The following is a 19,547-nucleotide window of genomic DNA, read 5'->3' on the forward strand; positions in this document are numbered from 1 at the left end:
CTTCAGAGGTTTTAGGCCACGATTTTTGAAACGATTTTAGGCGGACAAAGTACGTAAGATTGACAAGTTCAAACTATTATTAATTTATGAAAACAGATTTACATTCTTTTTGAGAATCCAACTTTACTTTTTTTTCCGACTTAGAAAGGCGTGAATCGGGTCTAAACAATATGTCAAATAAAAGAGAAATAGTAGAAGTGTCTTTCAAAATTATGCAAAATAGCGAAGGTTATTTGATTTTTGTTCTTATGCCTAAATAAAGTATAAATAACGCGTAGGTGTGACCCTGTGACATGAAACGAGCTTGCTACAAATGAGAAACTATCAATTATTTGCTTCGAGCAATTTTAAAAGCCGGCACTTGAACTTTGGTGAGTTTGATACTGGGCGGGACACTTTCGATGAGTACTTTTTTTATTAGCAATTCTTTTTGTACTTTTGTGAAGTAGTTCTTTCGACGCTTCCCTGGAAATTGGGGTGACGAGAAACTTGTTTATGCATTTATTTATATGTAGTATAGGTGACACTAACTCACGGAACACCAAATTCTATTGTTTAGTCTTAGGACCGTTTACACAACGCCACGCGCATGTCACAATAATGCAATATGCACACACGCACACAAATCTTTGATAGTTGTTCACTTTACGTACTGAATGAAAGCTGCAAACAACGGGAATAAGACGTTAGAAAAGCTTTATAAACCGCAGTTCATATAAGTCGACATTTTGTTTGTCAACAACCCCCAACGGTCGGATGTGAGAATTAGCGAAAGCCGAAAAGGTTGTCAAATATGCACTGGGGGACCTTGCATCGTACAGACCATCATCAGATTTATGGGCCATTTTAACATTGTATACCTTCTTCAGTTATGCAACACGTGTGTAGCCTTCCTGTTGTACTCGTTTCAAAGATTTTCATCCATTTTCCAAAGGCATAGCTAATTAAAATTCGGTCTGAAAACATGCCAGGAGGCTACCTTATAATAGACACAAATATGCTCACCCTAAGCCAAATCTGACCTCAGACAGCTTGAGCATTCTCTGGGTGCGTTGGCGCATACGCGTAGTGAACGCAAATCCCGTCAAATTAGATACAAAATAAGGAAAATACGAAGAGGTATTTTCTCAATCAGCGAAGAAAAAGAGTATCTCTAGGTGCAGAAAGTAGGGGGACGCACATACATTAGAAAATTGGCAGTTGGGACCGTCATTTTATCAAACTCGTACCCCAGGATGATTTCGTTATATTTGTTAGGAAAAGGCAAGTCTTATAAGGCGTACATTAAGGCGTTTTACAAGCATACGAACCTAAATGTTTTAGTGAAGAGAATTACAAGATAGAGGGTGTCACGCTGCCGGATAGCAAATTGTAAAGAAATTAGTCGGAAACAAATTATAGATTAATTTTTTTATGCTGGCCTTCAAACTAGGTTTGAGAACGTGCTAAATGCATAGAAAAAACACTCATAAACTTGGAAATTGATGCTTGTTTCAACTAACAGATTTCATATTTTTATCACAGAATAAATAACCTGCAATGCTCCAGCAGTTTTCGACTTTCTTTTTGTACGCAATGCGTACCTAACTTTTATTTAAATTTTTAATGTGTACAACATAATGACTTAGAGCATGATGATGTCTCTCCAGAGATTTTAACGATTTTAGTTGGACAAGGTTTAAAATTGACAAATTTGTGCAATGATAATATGCAGAGAAGAGAATTTAGTAGGTTTGGTGGTTTGCGCACTATTTTAAATATTCCATGGTATCAAAACACAAGATTGGAAAAAAACTCACACCAAAGCTATACATGAATATTATTGAATATTGTTAGTATTGAACCAATGTATTCAATGTACTTTCAACTTTATGAAGCGAGTCATGGTTATTTGCTCCTTAGTATATTATGAGTCAAAAACTAAACGAACAAGGTTGAATTAATTTGGAGTTATTAAGCCATGTATTGCAAACATATTTGTCTTATTTTAGCATATCTTTACTTACATTAAGTGCACTGCTTTAAAATATACAATTTCAGTGAAAAACTATATACAATACCAGGGGAGGTTATAATAAAAAGCAAATGTTAAGATGAGTCAATGTTGAATTTATATGCTTCCATTGATGACATCCGCGTAAAACCGATCAAGAACCACTATAGCGGGGCAGGGCGTGGCAACATCTTACGGAGAAATCATATTCTTAGTCTTACGTCCATGATTTTTCCGTTTCTTAACAAGCATCCATGAACTAAGGGGACTACTTAATTTCATATCATCTTGTTGATACTGCATTGACGGGGAAATTGCGCGCATGCTGTAGCGACGCAGATGGCGGGCAGATATCTTGATCTATCAGCAGCAACGATCCTTTTTTTAGGTTCCCAATTCTATTACGATTCTTGAAGCACTCTAAAATTTGAAGCCTTCTTCAGGAACATTATCGCGCGCATTAAACTGCAAGCCGCCATCAACTTCTTGTGGTTGAATTTCTTGTTCGTCGTTATCACCCTTAAAACAATTTAAAGAGCAATTAGACAAATGCTGTAGAAGGGACGGTGCATGTTCCATCCAGCTCCGATAAAGATCGACTTCAATACAAATTCGTCAAATCTTGACCGAGGAGTTGAGAGTTCCAATTTTTTTTGTTTTGCTTCCGAACAACAGTTCTATACGCTTGGAAATACAGCACTTAGCTTACGTATAGCGCCCTGAATCTAATAGTACATTTTGTATACGTGATGCTACAGTTAGTCTAACCTACCTCGTTAGAGAAGAATCTATCGATGATTTTATACGTGAGTTTATATATTTCCTCATTTTCGTGTTGTTGTAGCTTTTCTATTCTGTCCAACCCTAAAGAAAAGTTGGTAAATTCATCAGTACGTGCTAAACCACCAAGTAAACAAAGCTTATTTCAATGCACAAGTTGGTAGTCACGAACAAAGGACACCACCAGCATTGCTAAGAGGAAAGTTCAGTAACCTGGTAAGTGGAAACACAGAGAAACACTAACACTAATTATCAATTACCTTTATGTGACTATAATATATAATATCTCAATGCATTAGGTAAACGCATCGTAATAATGTATCGTGTGAATATCACACGAACGTGGTTTTTCTCTAAATACCTACAGTTTGTTTGAGAAGCCACTGGTTTACCGTGCACAATAAAAAGATTTTTCTCATGTTTGTTCTCATAAATTTCACAAACCTCCAGCCTCTTCGATCATTCTTGCAATTTCATCGCTCTCATCTCCTGCCATCTGCAAGAACATGTACACTGAATTAATATTAAATGACATGCGTTTATATAAGTATAGATTTCTAGTGAACTCTAAAGAACATGTCCTTAGGTTAGTGAAGTCGTAGATAAAATAATATGGATTGTTATTTCACAATCGAACGAATGTTAAGTCGACCGCAGAGAAATAAATAATAACTCCACCTTCAACATATTATGTAAGCCATCCAACACAACCTGAACAACCTAAAGAGACAAACGTGGTTCTTTATCTTAAATGGAATGTTAAATATTGACCAGCAACATCCAGTAGAATTTGTAGAAAATAATGGGAGTCATAGTTATTGCCAAAATAATCAGATCCAAATATTATAAGAGTTAATCGTAATAATTCGAACAAATCACAAACAAGACATGGTGAAAATATAACCGTCAATGCTAGCGTATAGAATCAAACGCAAACAAACTAAGAAGCCGTAAAACAACTGATGTCGTGACCACGTGAACGCCGCGTGTATTGTGTAAACAGGGTCTAAGAATAAGACAGTCTATGTACCTGTGGATCCTTGACCTCTAATAGTTTACAAAAAGAGGGAATTGCATTTGCTTGAATCAGAACTGAAACCTTGGGGAAACAGAAATAGATTATAACGTTTTTTTCCCGACAAATAGTGAATTTTGTTATGGTAAATTACGAAAATGCGAGCATGCTAGCCATATGTTTCTACCTGCTCCGGACTGCCACTAATTGTTAAATTGCTCACTGCCCATGCAGCTTCTTTCTGTGTTTGGAATTCTCCCTAAAGAAAAACAGATGCTCTAGATCTAATTTAGGTTTTTTAAGCACATAAAATGTCTAAGTCTGTCACGCACAAAAAAAAAACAGGAAACTTCTCAGAAGGGGTAAATTTGGTCTTAAACGACATCAAAATAATGCTTCTACTCTTCTTCATACCGTTTCTAAAGCCTCGATAATGAGAGGAATGAGATTGGCGTCAATAACTTCCTAGAAGTACAATAATGAAAATAAATAAATAAATGTTGTAGATGCGTATATTAATTTATTAATGATAGGAATTTGTGATGTGATAAAGGCCGTGAAATTCCAGCCTACAGCGTTTTTTAAAACACCGGGCAACGCAGTCCAATTTTAAAGCATTGTGCCATAAGTTCAAGTATGTTGCATTTTTATACATTATAAAAATTATATCTTATTATACATTCATTACGTCGACACAACTTAACCGTCAACATTAATATCAGTCGAGCAAGACGTGAAAAATGTATTTATATAATCTATCATCTAAAACAATCCTAACAAACAGCATTGTCTGTTATCATCGCGCATATATACGTATACAACGTTGAAACAAGGACACATTTCCTGGTACCTGAACTTGGATGCGATTACCCGCTGTTATATTTGATAAAAACCACACAGCTTCCTGTATAAAAATACGAAGTTATATATCAATCAGTCTTACACTAATTCCCCATGTCTGTGCTATTTCATTGCTGGTTTGATAATGAAGAAATGAACAAGATAATCCCACCTTTTTTATTTTCTCTTTGCTGTGTGTCAGTAGCGCAGAGAAATGTTGAAGTGCACCACATGATAAGACAACCTGCAATATGATTAAATGAAATGCATAAAAAATGCAAAACTAGAATGCATGGTATAAATAAGAATGCTTAAAAAGCTATTCTCGGGAATCGGAAAATGTCGATTTGTCGACGAAATCAGGCGAATCCACAAAACTGAAAAACAGCGACTCCCCGGATACGTTTACGACCCCGGAATGTTTCGCCATAGTGTAAACCTCTATGGTGTAGTAAACAAGGTGCTTCTTCGCATGACACGTTTTTATTTAGTAGTTTTGTCTGGATGTAATTGTCGTTATGCACGTTCTAAATATTCAGTTACCTGAGTTTGTTCGTCTGTCCCTGTTACGATATTGCCAACAGCTCTTAATGCTGCCGTCTGTAGTTTAATCTCGCTATGACTTAATAAAGGAACCAGAAATGGAACAACACCGGATTCAATAACCACCTAAAATATGTTAAGAATACATTAATATCGAGCGCGCGTGCATATAAACTACACACAAGAAATCTATTGCAAATCCCCCAAAAAACACATAGGTAGGAATCTGGAATCGAGTGCGTTGTTCACACTTGTATATTCAAATTTTAATTCAATGTCTTTTCACAGAATATTTTATGGTGATTTAGACATTTTAAATAGCTAATAAACATTAAATTTAACAATTAAAATTAAGAATACCTGAATTTGTTCATTTCCACCATCAGTCAGGTACGACAGCGCCCATACTGTGTCTACTAAAATCTAAACAAGATAAAGCAAAGAGAAAGCAAATTAATATTTGTATCCATTTAATAGTGAATGTACAACCTCGTACCCAGGGTCTTTTCTCCTGGGTGAATGTATTGAATCATTACCGCATATTATGTACTTACGTCTAGATCTGTGTGTCTGATCAATAAGGCCAAGGCTGGTAAAACCTAAAAATGAAAGGAAAAGGGTGGTAAATATGCGTACAAATATGAAATTGATCTCTAGGACACTGTCGTATAATTAACTCAAAGATATGTTAGATATGGTAAATACTTTTGTAAAGACACGAAGGAACAGAACATACGATCATTATAGTGGTATCACGTTATATTGCAATCGCTTTCAGTAAAGATAATCAGTAGTGACAACAGTGACATACCTCTTGAATTGTTTTCATTGGTGGTGCCGGATTTTTATTTCGACAAAGATTTACAATAACCCACGTTACGTTTCTTAAAAATGTCAGCTAAATAAACCAAAATAGTGAATATAACAAAAATTCGATATTGGAATGATTGCTTCGGGAGATTTGGTGCACCTGCACCAAAATTGTGATATTTCCGATAAAGAGCGGGAACCATAAATGGGAACTTACTGGGACTGACGGATTAACAAATTGTAAAAGAGGCGCAACAACACCATGTTGAATAACAAAATCACGCAGCTGAGGACCATCGCCTGTAGAGAACAAGAAGTGAACCATAAAATACGGTCGCGCGTGGGCATCAGTCCAGTTTTGCAGATCAGCTGTAGCCATAGCCGTAGTCGTTAAAGCATGCAACGCAACATCTTATTTTCCAAACCAGCGTTAATAAAAACACCATTACAGAGATAAAATTGACATATATCTTACCAATTATGTTGCCTAAGGCCCATACAGCTTGTTCACAAACATTTTGATGCGGTGAATATAAAAGTTTCATAAAATACGGAACGGCCCCTAAAAATATTTGGAAAAGTAAAGAATAGTGCGATGTACGTAATGTATGTACATGAAAGACCTAGATGAAGTGTTCAGAAGGCACACACAGGCCTCTTGGTATTCCAAATTCAATATTTTGATAAATGTGTTAAATGGGCTAAATGTGCAATTATAGTTCATGATAATAAAAGCGTTTACATGAAGTAAGCGCAGTCATTTTTGTTACACTTTAACCAGTATGGGGGGGTGAAGGCCTACACAAAAATCATTGATATTATGAACCAAGTTTTCCTAATTTGTGGCATCACTGGATTTGTGATCTGGGTTTTTCACATCCATACAGTAGAACTACGTAGTGGTGAAAGCAACACCTCTGCCTGTGACTGGGCAAAGGTTTGTACAGAATATTTTCTGTCAACTACAGTTGACTTTATGTTTCTGTTAGCAATCAAATCTATATTTTTCATGACTAGTCAGAATATAATGCAGATCTAATGCATCAAAGGGTGCCATCACAGTTACTGAGCATTAGTTCTATTCATTCTACCTGCATGAACAACAGCTTGTGTTTGCCTTGAAGTACCAGATGCAATGTTAGTTAATGCCCAAGCAGCTTCAAATTGCAAAGATGATCTGTGAAAATTGTGAAATAAAGGGTGAACAATTCATTCTCGTATTCAAGTAGATTTACTCACCAGCAATACATACTGGTCTAGATTCAAAATAGTTAAGAGAAAACAATGCTAAATAATTACTGTTCTTCTTTACTCAGACATCCAACTAAAATGGGCAAGATTCCTGATCTAAAAACAAAAATTTACAAAAAATTAGAGATTAACAAAGACCTCCCCAACAGACCTTCAAATCTTACTTTATTACTTTTCTATAAGGTCCAATTAAAAAAAAATTTAAAAAAAAATTAAAAATTACTCAATAAGCTCATCAATTGGAGGATTTCTGTCTCTTGACAACAATTTTCTACAAAGGATAAAAATATTTTCAAATGTATGGTCAAATATTTCATTGTTTTGGTGAAATATCTATTTTTTACCAACTTTTGTCTTTCCTTATGTTAAACATACCTGGCTGCCTGAACAGCCTGTAATTGTATTTTTGGATCATCACTGCCAGCATTCTGAGGGTAAATGGAAAATAATTATGGTTACCATTAATTAACCAGGAATATTTTTAGCACATACAATACAACTAAAAATATATAAGCATGTGAATAAAATATATGTGCCATCATAATGGAATTACTCACATCAACAATGGCAAGAAGGTCAGATGGCTAAAATGTATGAAAAAAAATCATATAACTTATGCAGTTTTAGCTGTTATTGCATTTCAACGAACATGTTAAACCAGGGTCATGGTTATAAACAATAACAAGTGCTACAAATATTAGTAAGTGTTCTATAATAGATCTTAACCAGTTAATAGACCTTAACCAATAGTTTAATTCTAGATAACTGTGGCTTTGGAAAGAAACAAACCTGTGATTTTTCTTCCTTTTCATCAGATCCTCCAATGGGAACATTTCTTCGTTTCTGCATATGATCATCCTTTCTAGCCTATCAAAAAAATTTATAACTGACTTTCACAACAGGAATTTGTATCACATTTTAAAATAAAAAATAATAGGTAATGAGGTGAAACCGATTACAATTCAATCAATACAAATACAAATGCAAATGTTACCTTTCTCAATTCAACTGTAACTTCATTTCGTCTCTGTCTTGATGACTAAAAACAGGTTTAGGTAAATATGGATTATAAGGAAGTTACAACAACCAGCTTATAGAATTTTTAAAACAAGTCTTTCCGATAAGGATGGGAAGATAAAATCTTAAATAATTAAGGTAAAATCTCAAGTCATTAAGGGAGATTTCGGTAATATGGCTCAGAATACTAGACATTTTGATTTACAAAATGGGGAAGTGATGAAAAGTGTATGGTTAACATAATTAGGTAAAATTGTGGATATTGATTAACTAACTACAACTTTGGTTTTCCCATTGATGATCTCCCAGAATATTTACAGCACAACAAATCCTTTGCTGTATGAAAACATTGACTTTTACACCCTTTGTTAGATGTTTACATATTTTGTCAAAATACATTTGTATAACACTCACATAACACTTAGCCTAAGCAGTGGATAAATCTAATTTTACATTTTGCAAATAACTGAAAATGTTTTAGCTGTATTGTTTAATGAATGTATAAACTTGATCAATATTTTCAATTTATACATAACCCTTTCAACAGCTTGCTCTAAACCACCAGTAAAGTGTGGTTAGTTGAAAATATGTACATTTACCATGCACTAAACTGATGTTACACAGAATTTTAATGACATTTCCTGATGAAAAACTGAGAAAATGGCCTCTGAACCACTTACAATAGGAATTAAAGAGATATGCTATTAATTGTTACATACAAAATCTATGACAAGGAGGTTTGTTTATATACATGGCAGACTGAAAGTATTTTACGCATTAAAAGATGAATTCTATTGACAAATCACATTTGGGGATTGCAACAGACTAGAGTGAACAGACTAGAGGGTGGTTAAAATTTTGTAGCTGAAATAGGTATTTGATAGTTTTGTAGAATCTGGGCAAGTCCAACAAAGATGAGTATGTGTTCTTCAACATGAAACAAAAAATAGGAAGTATGGCAATTTAGCAAAATTAAAACAATAAAAAATATTGAAAACAAAGTGGACCTTAACATTGTGCTTTCAAAGATTGCTTGTAATATATTATTGACATTTTAAAATGAATTTTTTTTTAACCATGAAAATTTCAGCTGGGGTTGTTCAAGATACAAAACCTTTTGATTATATAAACAACTCAATTCATAATTTCACAGGAAATATTTTTAACAGTTACTGAGAATTTTTTTCTTTAAAGAAGTCAAAATTTTATCACAACTATGCAACATTAATCAATATTGAAAACACTACTTTGCAATGTATACACTGGTAATATCTAAAATTATAGATCAAAATTATTCAGTCATCAATGACAATTACATATAAAATGTTGAGGTGTTTTCAAGAATCAAGATACTGTTGACTGATTTTTAAAATCCACTTTATACTTTATAGTTGCACTTGAATCACCAGAGCCCTTATAATACGAGGAATTTGACTGTCGTGGGCCAGGCAGTTTAGTGCGAGTATAAAGATCAAACTGTGTATATCTAATAGACATTCCGACAGATTAGATAGCAAATTCAGACTCTCCCAAAGGGGCTATTATAAAAGCTAGACTCAAAGTGAGTTTGGGAAGAGTTACTATAAACATCTGTCAGAAATTAAGTCTATACACCGTATTTTACTCACTGCTTGATCTCGATCATTGTATTTATAGCTTCGCAATCTTGATTCAATGCCCTTCGTTGCCATTTTTATTAGAAAAAGATATTGAGTGAACACAACAAAATTTATTTGCTCGTTGACTGCCCACTATACATGTTGAGTTAAAATGCGCATGAGCAATGTACACACGCTGCCCAGTTGAAACGCGGGAGACATTTGCAATTGGTTGAATTTTTTTATCCATGTTTATCCCTCCTATTGAGCTTTATGGTTTATTTGGTTTATCCAAAATTTAAATTTAAAGGCTAATTTAAAGGTTTGAGATTTAAAGGCTACAATCTACATTTACAGCAAAGTCTGTGTGTATTAGAATAAACCAGTGTCAGTGAAAATTAGGTGAGTATTCATTATAATGTCTTGTCAGTTGTCACTGATTTTTTTATGTAAATTGCAATAGGGATGCACCAAAAGGGCTGAGGGTGAGATAGGGGCAAACCCCTAATTAATATGTCTGCAACTAGCTAGTCCAAAAGGTTGGTACTATATGGTGGGTGATGACTGTCACCCAACAAGTGCTGCCAATCCACTAAATTTTACATTTGATTATTTGAATCCAATAAACTGAAAAAAAAATTCATCAGTTATATAGATATACAATATATAGACCCTGGTTTCATGTTAAAATTAAGTGTGTAAATTTCGTACTTGTGCCTATAGTGCTTGTAATTTCTAAATATATCAATTTTACTAATTTTAGACGCAATTCCTTGCAGTATGCTATCATAAATTGTTCCATTTGCCCTGCAACTATTTGTAAATGACTAAATATGGGCTTTTGGTCAAGCTACAAGAAACTCACTCAAAAACAGAAAATTCTTATTGGCCTTAGTTGGATAGCAACAGGTCTACTTGGTCCACATATCTTACTATATTTTGTTCCAAGTCAGAAACAAAGAATTCAGGAAAGAAACAAAATCACAACTGAAAATAAGAATGTGTAGTTCAATTTCAATGATGCATCATGATGAAATATTATGTTGTAATAAGGAGCATCACTTGCTTGTACGAGTATGTTATTGTAAATTCACACAATAAAGAATTAGAAATATTTACACTGTTGCTACATTTCCTGATAACTGCATGTGAAAATACACTTGTTAACGTAGTACCTCACATTCATAAAGTGACTGAGTGCAAAGTCAAATTATACATTAATTGGTAGTTTGCATTTGTCTTGTTGACTTACCTGTCCATTTTTACCACATTTTGTACATGAGTATGAGGTCCAAACTCCAAAGTATCCCAGGAGAGAAAGATCATGTTTCACGCACTTCCGTTCTGCTTGTGTTCAAGAAAATTTATACTAAAACAGTGTTTTTGTCCAGGGCTTGTGTGTTCATCTGTCCAAATATTGTATGTATAGAAATTGTAAAAGATGGCTAAAGCATCGGAAATCACTGTGTCTCCTGTTATGCAAGTTATCCGTGTCAGTTTGATCTTGTTTAACATCATGTTTTGGGTAAGACAATGCTCGTTTGTATAATTTGCGCTAACACAGTCGGTTGCTAAAATTGCGCGTGACTTTGTTTTATGTTTTTTTTAAATGTGGATGTTTACTGACTGTAACTAACTGCAAGTAATTAAAAAAAGCTATAAACGTATCGTATGTGGTTCACAAGCAAAGAAAGTAAAGAAATAGACGTAGTCTATTCATTCACTTTATGTGAAAACGCTGACGATATTATTGTCATCGATATCGTGATTGGGGCCTTCGGGGGGTGGATTTCCACGACGATATTCAATACCGGTACCTTAAACCATAGCTTAAACATTGTCGTGGACGTCAAAATTAAGTAACTTTCTTACAACGCATCTCGTCATTGGGCGAGGAATTGTTTATATTATACGCATTCAATACATGTAGCTGTAAATCTGAATAATCGTTTTAAATTGTCTGAACTCAGTCTAATCTTCCTCTTGGTTATAACCGTCGACAAATAGATTTAGTGTCGCTTCAGCCTTCAAGTTACCTAACTTCGTGTAATATTATAAAGTTTAGCACCATTCAATAGTCTTATGAATTTTCGCTATATATGTATAGTCTTGTGTGTTTGGTTGTTTGTACTGACGTAATTGAAAGGTTGCACACTTTCAGTTGACGGGTAGGTGCAACCACTGCAACGAAGAAGAATATTGTGATGTTTTGATGGAGTGTAGTGACTTAGTTTTAGAGCTAAAATGTATGGATTGCTGCACAGTATCGCTATTTATCTATTTCATCCATCTATGGATTCTTCAGGACAGTTTCGATTGGTGGTAATTTGTATTGCAAAGAACCGGATGGCGGATGCTTATACTAGTTGGCTTTATTTACTTCTTATGTTTCCTATACTTTTCCTTTTTGCATCAAGATAGTTGCCTTCTCTAACGATTTGAACCAATACTTTTCTTTCACCGCAAGGTAGAAAATGGATCTGTAATCTTTGCTCCCGAGTATGGGAACCATTTCACCTCACCTTACTATTTAGGTTTATGTCTTTAAATATCTTAAAACACTATATATATACTATGATTGGTTACAGTGTAGTCCTCTTAATATATACTGCATTGTACTGCATCATCAATGATGTAGGCCAGTAAAAAGTGAGCTGCTACTTATACCAAACATAATAAACTTTATGCATAATGACGTGTCAAGCTGTCACGCCTGCAGGGAATTCTGGTTATAGTAGTCACGGCGAAAAATACAAACTTCAAAATTTCCCGCCGTGACTATTAAGACCAGAATTCGTCATTATGCACAAGGTCTATATTGGTTAAAATGACGAACCTGTAAACTACTTTACTTATTACCTCTTTTAGATAACTGGATTTTGTTTGTTTGTTATCGGTATATGGGCTACTGTGGAACTGAATAAATATGAAGAGTTCCCTCGTCCAAACGACTTTGATGCTGTTTCCATTGTTCTTATTATAATTGGTCTTGTAATAGCATGCATTGGTATATGTGGTTGTTATGGAGCTATGAAGAAGAATACTTTTGTACTCAAGATGGTAAAGATTGCAATTTTTAGTATAAAAATGTTACTAGTATTGATTTTAGTTGGTGATGCATCACCTGTTATTTACTTTCACTGAATTGAAACACGCGGTGTTTGAAACTGCTATTTCTGCATGTATGTAACTATACTAAGTGTGACTGATGCATGAGACGGGTTAACTTGCAGTGGCCGTAACTATGGTTAAAAATCAGAGGTCTGGGAGCTACCAAATCCAATCGACTAGTCAATGGTCAAAATTGTAGTAAATATGAAGACATTCATCTGTATGTTTCAGTTTGCTTTCTTTCTTGGTGTGATTATTGTGTGTGAAATCTCTGTGGCCATTGCAGGATATGCCTATCGTACGAAGGTTAGTAAATTTGGTGAAGCGTGTTTTTTGTTTTCTGAGAACTGGAATAAAACTATAGGCGGTTTTATAGGCGGTGCTGTTTTCAAGCTTGCCCTGCACGGGAAGAGCAGTTTATTCCCCTTATGTTAGTTTATTCCCCTAATGTTAAATTAGAACTAATAGAGGAATTGGAATTAGGCAGGAAACGATAACAACGGATTGACTTGGTTTACATATAGTTTGATTTAATGGTCTCTATTTATGGAGCTATGAAGCGTGACATGAAATATCACAATAAGGCTTACAGTATCGATTCAAATAATCCTAGCTGCATGGGATTAAAAACTTTCTTTTTACTCGTAGATAAAAAGCGCATTGTCTCGTGGTTTAAATCATACAATGAAAGCTTACAAAGGAAATAGCATTGTTAGAGCCGCCTGGAACAAAATGCAACGAGAAGTAAGTGAGAAGTTTACTCTAGTCTCTATAATATAACATTTGATTGTCTAATATATATACTGCAGGTCACGTATAATATTCAATATAGTTGAACATATGAAGAATTATCAAGCCGTAGTGAAGCCCTACTGAAGCCGAAAGCCATAAGGTTGACAACGACAAACTAAGTGTTATCATTTCAATTCAATATTGTTTTATTATATTTATTGAAAAGAATGAACATTATCATTTCGTTCGCTACCTATTGTGTTGACTCACACTCCGCTACTTGGGGACGTTGGCGCGTGGTGACGTCATAACGTAGGATACGACTTTTTATCCCACGTTGGAAGTTATTCAATGACGTATATCTTGCAAAAATCAACCCACGTTATGACATCGCTCGTTTTGCATGACGATTTCACACATGGCTATCAGCTGATTAGAATTTAGATGCTGTGAATTGTTTTAAATAAAGAATGATATATGGGTATTGAAAAAAAACCTGAATTTTTTTAGGGAATTTTATTTAAGTTTAGAAAAAACGGTAGCAAGGTAGCACTATTTCATGATATACCTATTTTCACGAGTGAACCTCGTAGAAATAACCATGTTTACTAAGTTTGTCTTATATAGTTTGAATGCAATGCATTGGCTCGTGCAAGTTTATTTTCCTATTGTCAATGATTACCGCTCCGCTATATACATAACCGTTTAGTCTATTATCTTCAAGATGTTTGCTCAACCTCGTTCCCAGGGCATTTCCCTTTTTGTCATTGGGGAGGTTGATGTTTGCTTCGTTTCTTTTAGTTTGATTGTTGTGGAGACGCAAACTACACTGACTGGTTCAAAATCGAATTGCAGCCATCACCAGATAACTTCTCATCCGTACCAGAAAGTTGCTGTAAACATGAGGCAAAAAATTGCGGTGGTCACGAAAACGTCAGAAATGCAACTGAAGCTAAAAATTATATCTATACAGAGGTTTGTATATACAGTATATGCAGTTGAATTATACTGAGTGACTGAACAAGAGCGAAACCGCAAAGAAAGGTCGTGTATATGGAAATAGAGAGTCCTGAGTTATATTATTGTTCGTATGAATTTTGCCTTTCCCACACATGCATACATATAAATACTTGCGTAGAAAATGTACAACGTTCTTTGCATTGCCATTGGAGTAGCTCTAAACATTTACCAACCTGCGAGCCAGGCTTTTGAACATTTACCCCTTTTTCAGTGTTTACTAACCACCTATATTATGTTCGACAATAAAATTCTTAAAATCTTTTGTAGGGATGCTATGACCATATCACTGACTATTTCCGAAAGAGATTTTCTGTTTTGGCTTCTGGTGCCCTGTCTATAGCTATAATTCAGGTAAAGCGGAAAAAATATGACTTTTGCAAAGGAATAATCCATGACTTCCCTCCAAAGTTATAGCATACATACTGGAAGGAAATAATATACGGCCTTTTTTGCGCTTAAAAGATGAAAACTGCGGCAAAATTTTTCCAAGCTACCATCCTATATGACGGCCTCGAACGAGAATATATTGATTACTTTCATGACGATTTTGCTGCCATTTCAAACCTAACTTTTGTGAAAGTTTTTGCATGCGTCCATGCCCATGGTGAGAATAAAAAATACCACTATAATTTGCAAATTATTTAACAAAGTTCGGAGGTTCGCACGTAGAAAACCTGGGCTTCTTCAGAATTCAGAGACTGGAATAATGCGCTGAGTTTCTGTCTGATCGAATCAAGAAATCTCTTGCAAAAATTGCCGCCCGGCTTTAAAAATCCTAGCACTTATCCTAAAATAGCAAAATTTGGAACAAAAATTTGATTATATGTGGGAAAAATCCAATTTTGGACATGTCTCAGTATAAAGGTCTACGCTCTGAAATACCTACCTCCTTTTTTCATTATTAATGTGACCTACAATGCGCACTTAATCCTGCGCACTTTTCATAAACAAAGTCTTTTTATGAAATGTAAAGTGCAAGTGTACAGTCTTTCCTGTGCTTTTTGTGTTACAGTTCTTTTCCATCGCCTGCGCTGGATGTTTCTGGAACCACGTTCAAAATAAATCGAAATATGAACTTGTATGAGAAAGAATGCTTCCAGTATTGGACTGTAGGTTCAAACGGTTATTGTTTACAGGATAAGTGATTGTAAATCTTATATTTTATTTGTAGGATAGCGCTGCTATGAAAGTAAATAAGACTTTATATACGAAAATGGGAATTTGCTTATTTTGCTCAAATTACTGAACTGATCCCCAACTAATAGCTTCACGCGACCGCGCCCAATATGCATATAGTTTTTAGAAGACTTTACAAATCCTTGTAAGTTTGTAAAATGCGAAATGTATCGATTTTTTGCACTCATTATGCAAACTTTATATCATATTTCATAGCAATAAATGACGTTCATACTGTGATTACCGTCCACCGCTGACGTTGTTAAATATCAATACAAATAGGACTTAACATGGTTTCGCTGCCCACATAAATTGTTAAACCCGAATCTGAATAATTATGATAAACCCGAATCGGAATAATGACGATAAACCCGAATCTGAATAAAGAATATTAAACCAAGAACCATAATGTGTGGTTCACAGCTGTGGACAAAGGGACACCAAAGCCAGCGAAACAGTCACATTTATGGAAGGAAAGGAAAGCGAAGGAACCAAGTAACTATTGCCGGTATACGTCATCGCTTGACCTCCAAGTAATTACCGGAATGGTGTATTGGGCGTGGGGTAAATTTTCTACCCTCACAAGAAGGCTTTGCCGGAAACCTCGAGTTTCTATTTCCGTCGTTATTTGAATATACTAGAGAGAAAACGAGAATGCGAACGTAATGTTGAATTTTCTTTTTTTCAATGAAGATGTTTACCTTTTTTGTATTTTTCAACTGATTTTTGAAACGATAATTTCAAACGTTTCCAGGAATGATGTCGATATCCGAGACTTCAGTTTCATCGCTAACCAATCACGTTCTTGGGGCAGCCTCGTACCCATGCGCTTTTATAGTAAAGTATATGGTGTTGACAAAAACCACCCCAAGTACCCCCGCACGCTCGCTTTTCTGACCAACCTCTATACCATAACTGGATGCAACGTTATACATTTTACCATTAAAGCGCCTGGTGGGTACGAGGCTGTTCTTCGGGTGAAAAAATCGAACAGACGCAATTCGGTAACTTTACGCTTAAGGAAAGTCTAATGAAAGCCTGAAAGGTCACCCCGCCTCAGGTCCCTCGGGCCGGAGTTTTCGAAATGTGAGAAGAATTTAGTCATGCAGTTTATGAAGATACGCTTGGGAGGGGGTCTTTTTATTGTACCCACTTAATAATCCGATGATACATTCGTCTTTTACACAAACACAAAATCTGTTAGCGAAGGATGTGTTACTGAATGGTATCATGATTGAAATATTGTAATCCAGACAACTACAAGAATGATTCTTACCATACACAACGATTTTCTGTAGCAATTCGTGAGACGGTGAGAGTATCAGAGTATGCTTCAAACGAAACACCCAACTTTCTCATTTTCTGATTTTTAGCCTAGTATAGAATGACTAGTAACGACAAAAAACCTGAGTGATAAATACCACACATTGTATTCAAATGATTTTCATTTGTGTTTTTTATAACACTTTATTATTAAAAAGTTAATGTTTATTATTAGAGCTAATTAAATTTTTTATGTTACTAACTTATTCAAAGTATCAATTTTTTATAGACAGAAAGATGATTTGTATTAGTTGTTCAATTCATAAGTGAAAAGCTAAGAGAAATCACTCCTATTGGTTGGTCATTTTTATACAATCCAATGCAAACCTACTGAACAAGCTTTGGTGTCCTGCATAAAGGTATACTTACTGTTGTGAAGGTTTTGTGTTCAGGCATTTCTACATGTAAGCCAATAAAGTTACAGTCTCCTGCCCACTACAACTTTATTGGCTAATGCAAAACAATGACAAAGTACATAATCATACCTTTGTGTGTGACAATAGGGCTCACTAGTACGTATGTGCAGAAGGTTAATCAGATGGATACGACACCTGAAATTAATGCTTTTTCCTAGTATATATCAATCCAATGATTCTACAAAACAATGTGTAACCTATGATGCAACATCATGATAAATAGCCAATTCATTTTGCGGTAAGAGTGAAGTTTTTTTAGTCTGCTCATATAATCTCACTTGCCCCAACCTGTTCTTCCACTGTTAAAGGGAGGAAGGCAGACATATGTGCAGACTAAAGTTTTTTCCTATGTTTTCCTAATTCTTCAAACCCAGTTTCAGCCTCTCTATTGTTTGTCTCAACATACATTAAATTAAAATATTAAAGTCAAATTCTGAAAAATTACCAACCTATAATATCAATATACTGCTTTTTGCAGTTTTCCCTGATTGTATATTAACCATGTTAGAATTAATGAAATATAAGTTATAGATAATGTTATTTAAAGCGCTGAATGTCCTGTTCAAACAAGTCATGAAATAATTGCTACACCTCTAACCTTTAGGCACTCAAGCAGGCCATCAATATTGCAGGAATTGCAAGCTGTAGTGTATGTAAGATTTTATCAGGTTTGAGTTTAATACTTGATAGGAACAACATGTTTATAGAATAGTGCAACATTTATCTCCGGAAGATGATCTATTTTGTGCTGTTTTCATTCGTCGAACCACCTCTGCGAATATCTCGTCGACATTTTGTTTAGTTTTGGCAGAAGACTCGTAGAAAGGGCAACCCCATTCAGCAGCTAAATCCTTTCCTTCAATTGTATTAACTTCACGTTCGTCAAAAATATCACATTTATTACCAACAAGAATCATTGGCACAGTGTCTGTGTTTTTAACCCTCAGTATTTGCTCTCTCATTGCCCTTAAATCCTGGAATGTTTGCTGGTTTATTATGGAGAATACTAGCAAGAAGCCTTGACCGTTTTTGATGTATAAATCTCTCATTGAGGCAAACTGTTCAGTCCCTGCTGTGTCGAGAATTTCCAACACCGAGGGAATATTATCAACTTCAATTTCTTTCCTGTAGAAATCCTCAATTGTTGGATCATATTTTTCTACAAACTTTCCCGTGACAAATTGTACTGTTAAAGCACTTTTCCCTACCCCGCCTGAGCCAAGAACAACGACTTTATATTCTCTCATTCGCCCGGCTGACATCTTCAAATATGTATTATTATAACAATATAATAAGAAAGAAACAGCAGAAGGTATTTATTGTTTGATATATTCACAACAAGTCGATATCCTCCCGTTTATTTTACGATCACATCCTCTGAAATATCTTATGATACAAATATATATAAAACACCAAGGCGCGGCATCCGGGGTTTTTAACCTTAGATAACATTCGAACACTCGTCTGTCTCCGGTCACTGAGCTCAATGAAAACCTGGAATGAAAATTGAAACAGCACTTACAGCAGAAGAAAAGAAGAGTAAGAAGACATCAAGAAAGACTTCTTTCTGGCTTTGCTTTAAGAAAACATCGAAGTCAAGATGTCTATAATATTGTTAACGGTATCTTTTTAGTTAAAAGTATATGAAGTCGGCAAAGAGCGGAAGTAAAGAAGGTCAGAGACAGAGGGGCGGCGACTGAACGTCTACTTTTGCAAAGCTGAGAGACAAGATGCAGTCTCTAGCAATAGCCAACACTTACAGTCAACAGACTTGCTAAACTGAATTGCTGTTGAAAATAGCACTATCACATCTTAAATTGACTTTCATAATCAACTACCATCACGCCTCACGCATTGCGCGCCTGAAGGGTTTATAAACTGAGGTACAATGCAAAAAAGAATCAATTGCAGGGATCTCTATA

General features: G+C 35.1%; 3 protein-coding genes across 3 annotated transcripts; 1 reads left to right on the top strand and 2 right to left on the bottom strand.

Moving 5' to 3' along the window:
* Positions 1-1,965: 1,965 nt before the first annotated feature.
* Positions 1,966-10,003, bottom strand: LOC114524459 (importin subunit alpha-3-like). Its single transcript, XM_028545544.1, has 23 exons — positions 9,878-10,003; positions 8,227-8,271; positions 8,022-8,099; positions 7,790-7,816; positions 7,608-7,660; positions 7,456-7,503; positions 7,281-7,328; positions 7,073-7,158; positions 6,457-6,543; positions 6,199-6,281; positions 5,983-6,069; positions 5,726-5,770; positions 5,532-5,594; positions 5,172-5,297; positions 4,801-4,872; positions 4,639-4,692; positions 4,203-4,253; positions 3,976-4,047; positions 3,804-3,872; positions 3,452-3,493; positions 3,218-3,269; positions 2,766-2,857; positions 1,966-2,512 (listed from the first exon to the last, which is right to left on the bottom strand). The coding sequence occupies exons 1-23, from the start codon at positions 9,938-9,940 to the stop codon at positions 2,414-2,416; spliced, it is 1,542 nt and encodes a 513-aa protein (XP_028401345.1). The 5' UTR covers positions 9,941-10,003; the 3' UTR covers positions 1,966-2,413.
* Positions 10,004-11,175: 1,172 nt separating this feature from the next.
* On the top strand, positions 11,176-15,924 carry LOC114524460 (CD63 antigen-like). Its single transcript, XM_028545545.1, has 7 exons — positions 11,176-11,372; positions 12,716-12,907; positions 13,190-13,264; positions 13,607-13,702; positions 14,492-14,665; positions 14,978-15,061; positions 15,723-15,924. The coding sequence occupies exons 1-7, from the start codon at positions 11,289-11,291 to the stop codon at positions 15,792-15,794; spliced, it is 777 nt and encodes a 258-aa protein (XP_028401346.1). The 5' UTR covers positions 11,176-11,288; the 3' UTR covers positions 15,795-15,924.
* A 1,464-nt stretch (positions 15,925-17,388) lies between these two features.
* LOC114524580 (ras-related protein Rap-2a-like) lies at positions 17,389-19,049 on the bottom strand. The gene has a single exon (XM_028545703.1). The coding sequence runs from the start codon at positions 18,885-18,887 to the stop codon at positions 18,327-18,329; it is 561 nt and encodes a 186-aa protein (XP_028401504.1). The 5' UTR covers positions 18,888-19,049; the 3' UTR covers positions 17,389-18,326.
* Between the last annotated feature and the right edge of the window lie 498 nt (positions 19,050-19,547).

The sequence above is a fragment of the Dendronephthya gigantea genome, unplaced genomic scaffold, assembly GCF_004324835.1.
Source record: "Dendronephthya gigantea isolate DGI-Jeju-01 unplaced genomic scaffold, DenGig_1.0 000031F, whole genome shotgun sequence".
Lineage (NCBI taxonomy): Eukaryota > Metazoa > Cnidaria > Anthozoa > Malacalcyonacea > Nephtheidae > Dendronephthya > Dendronephthya gigantea.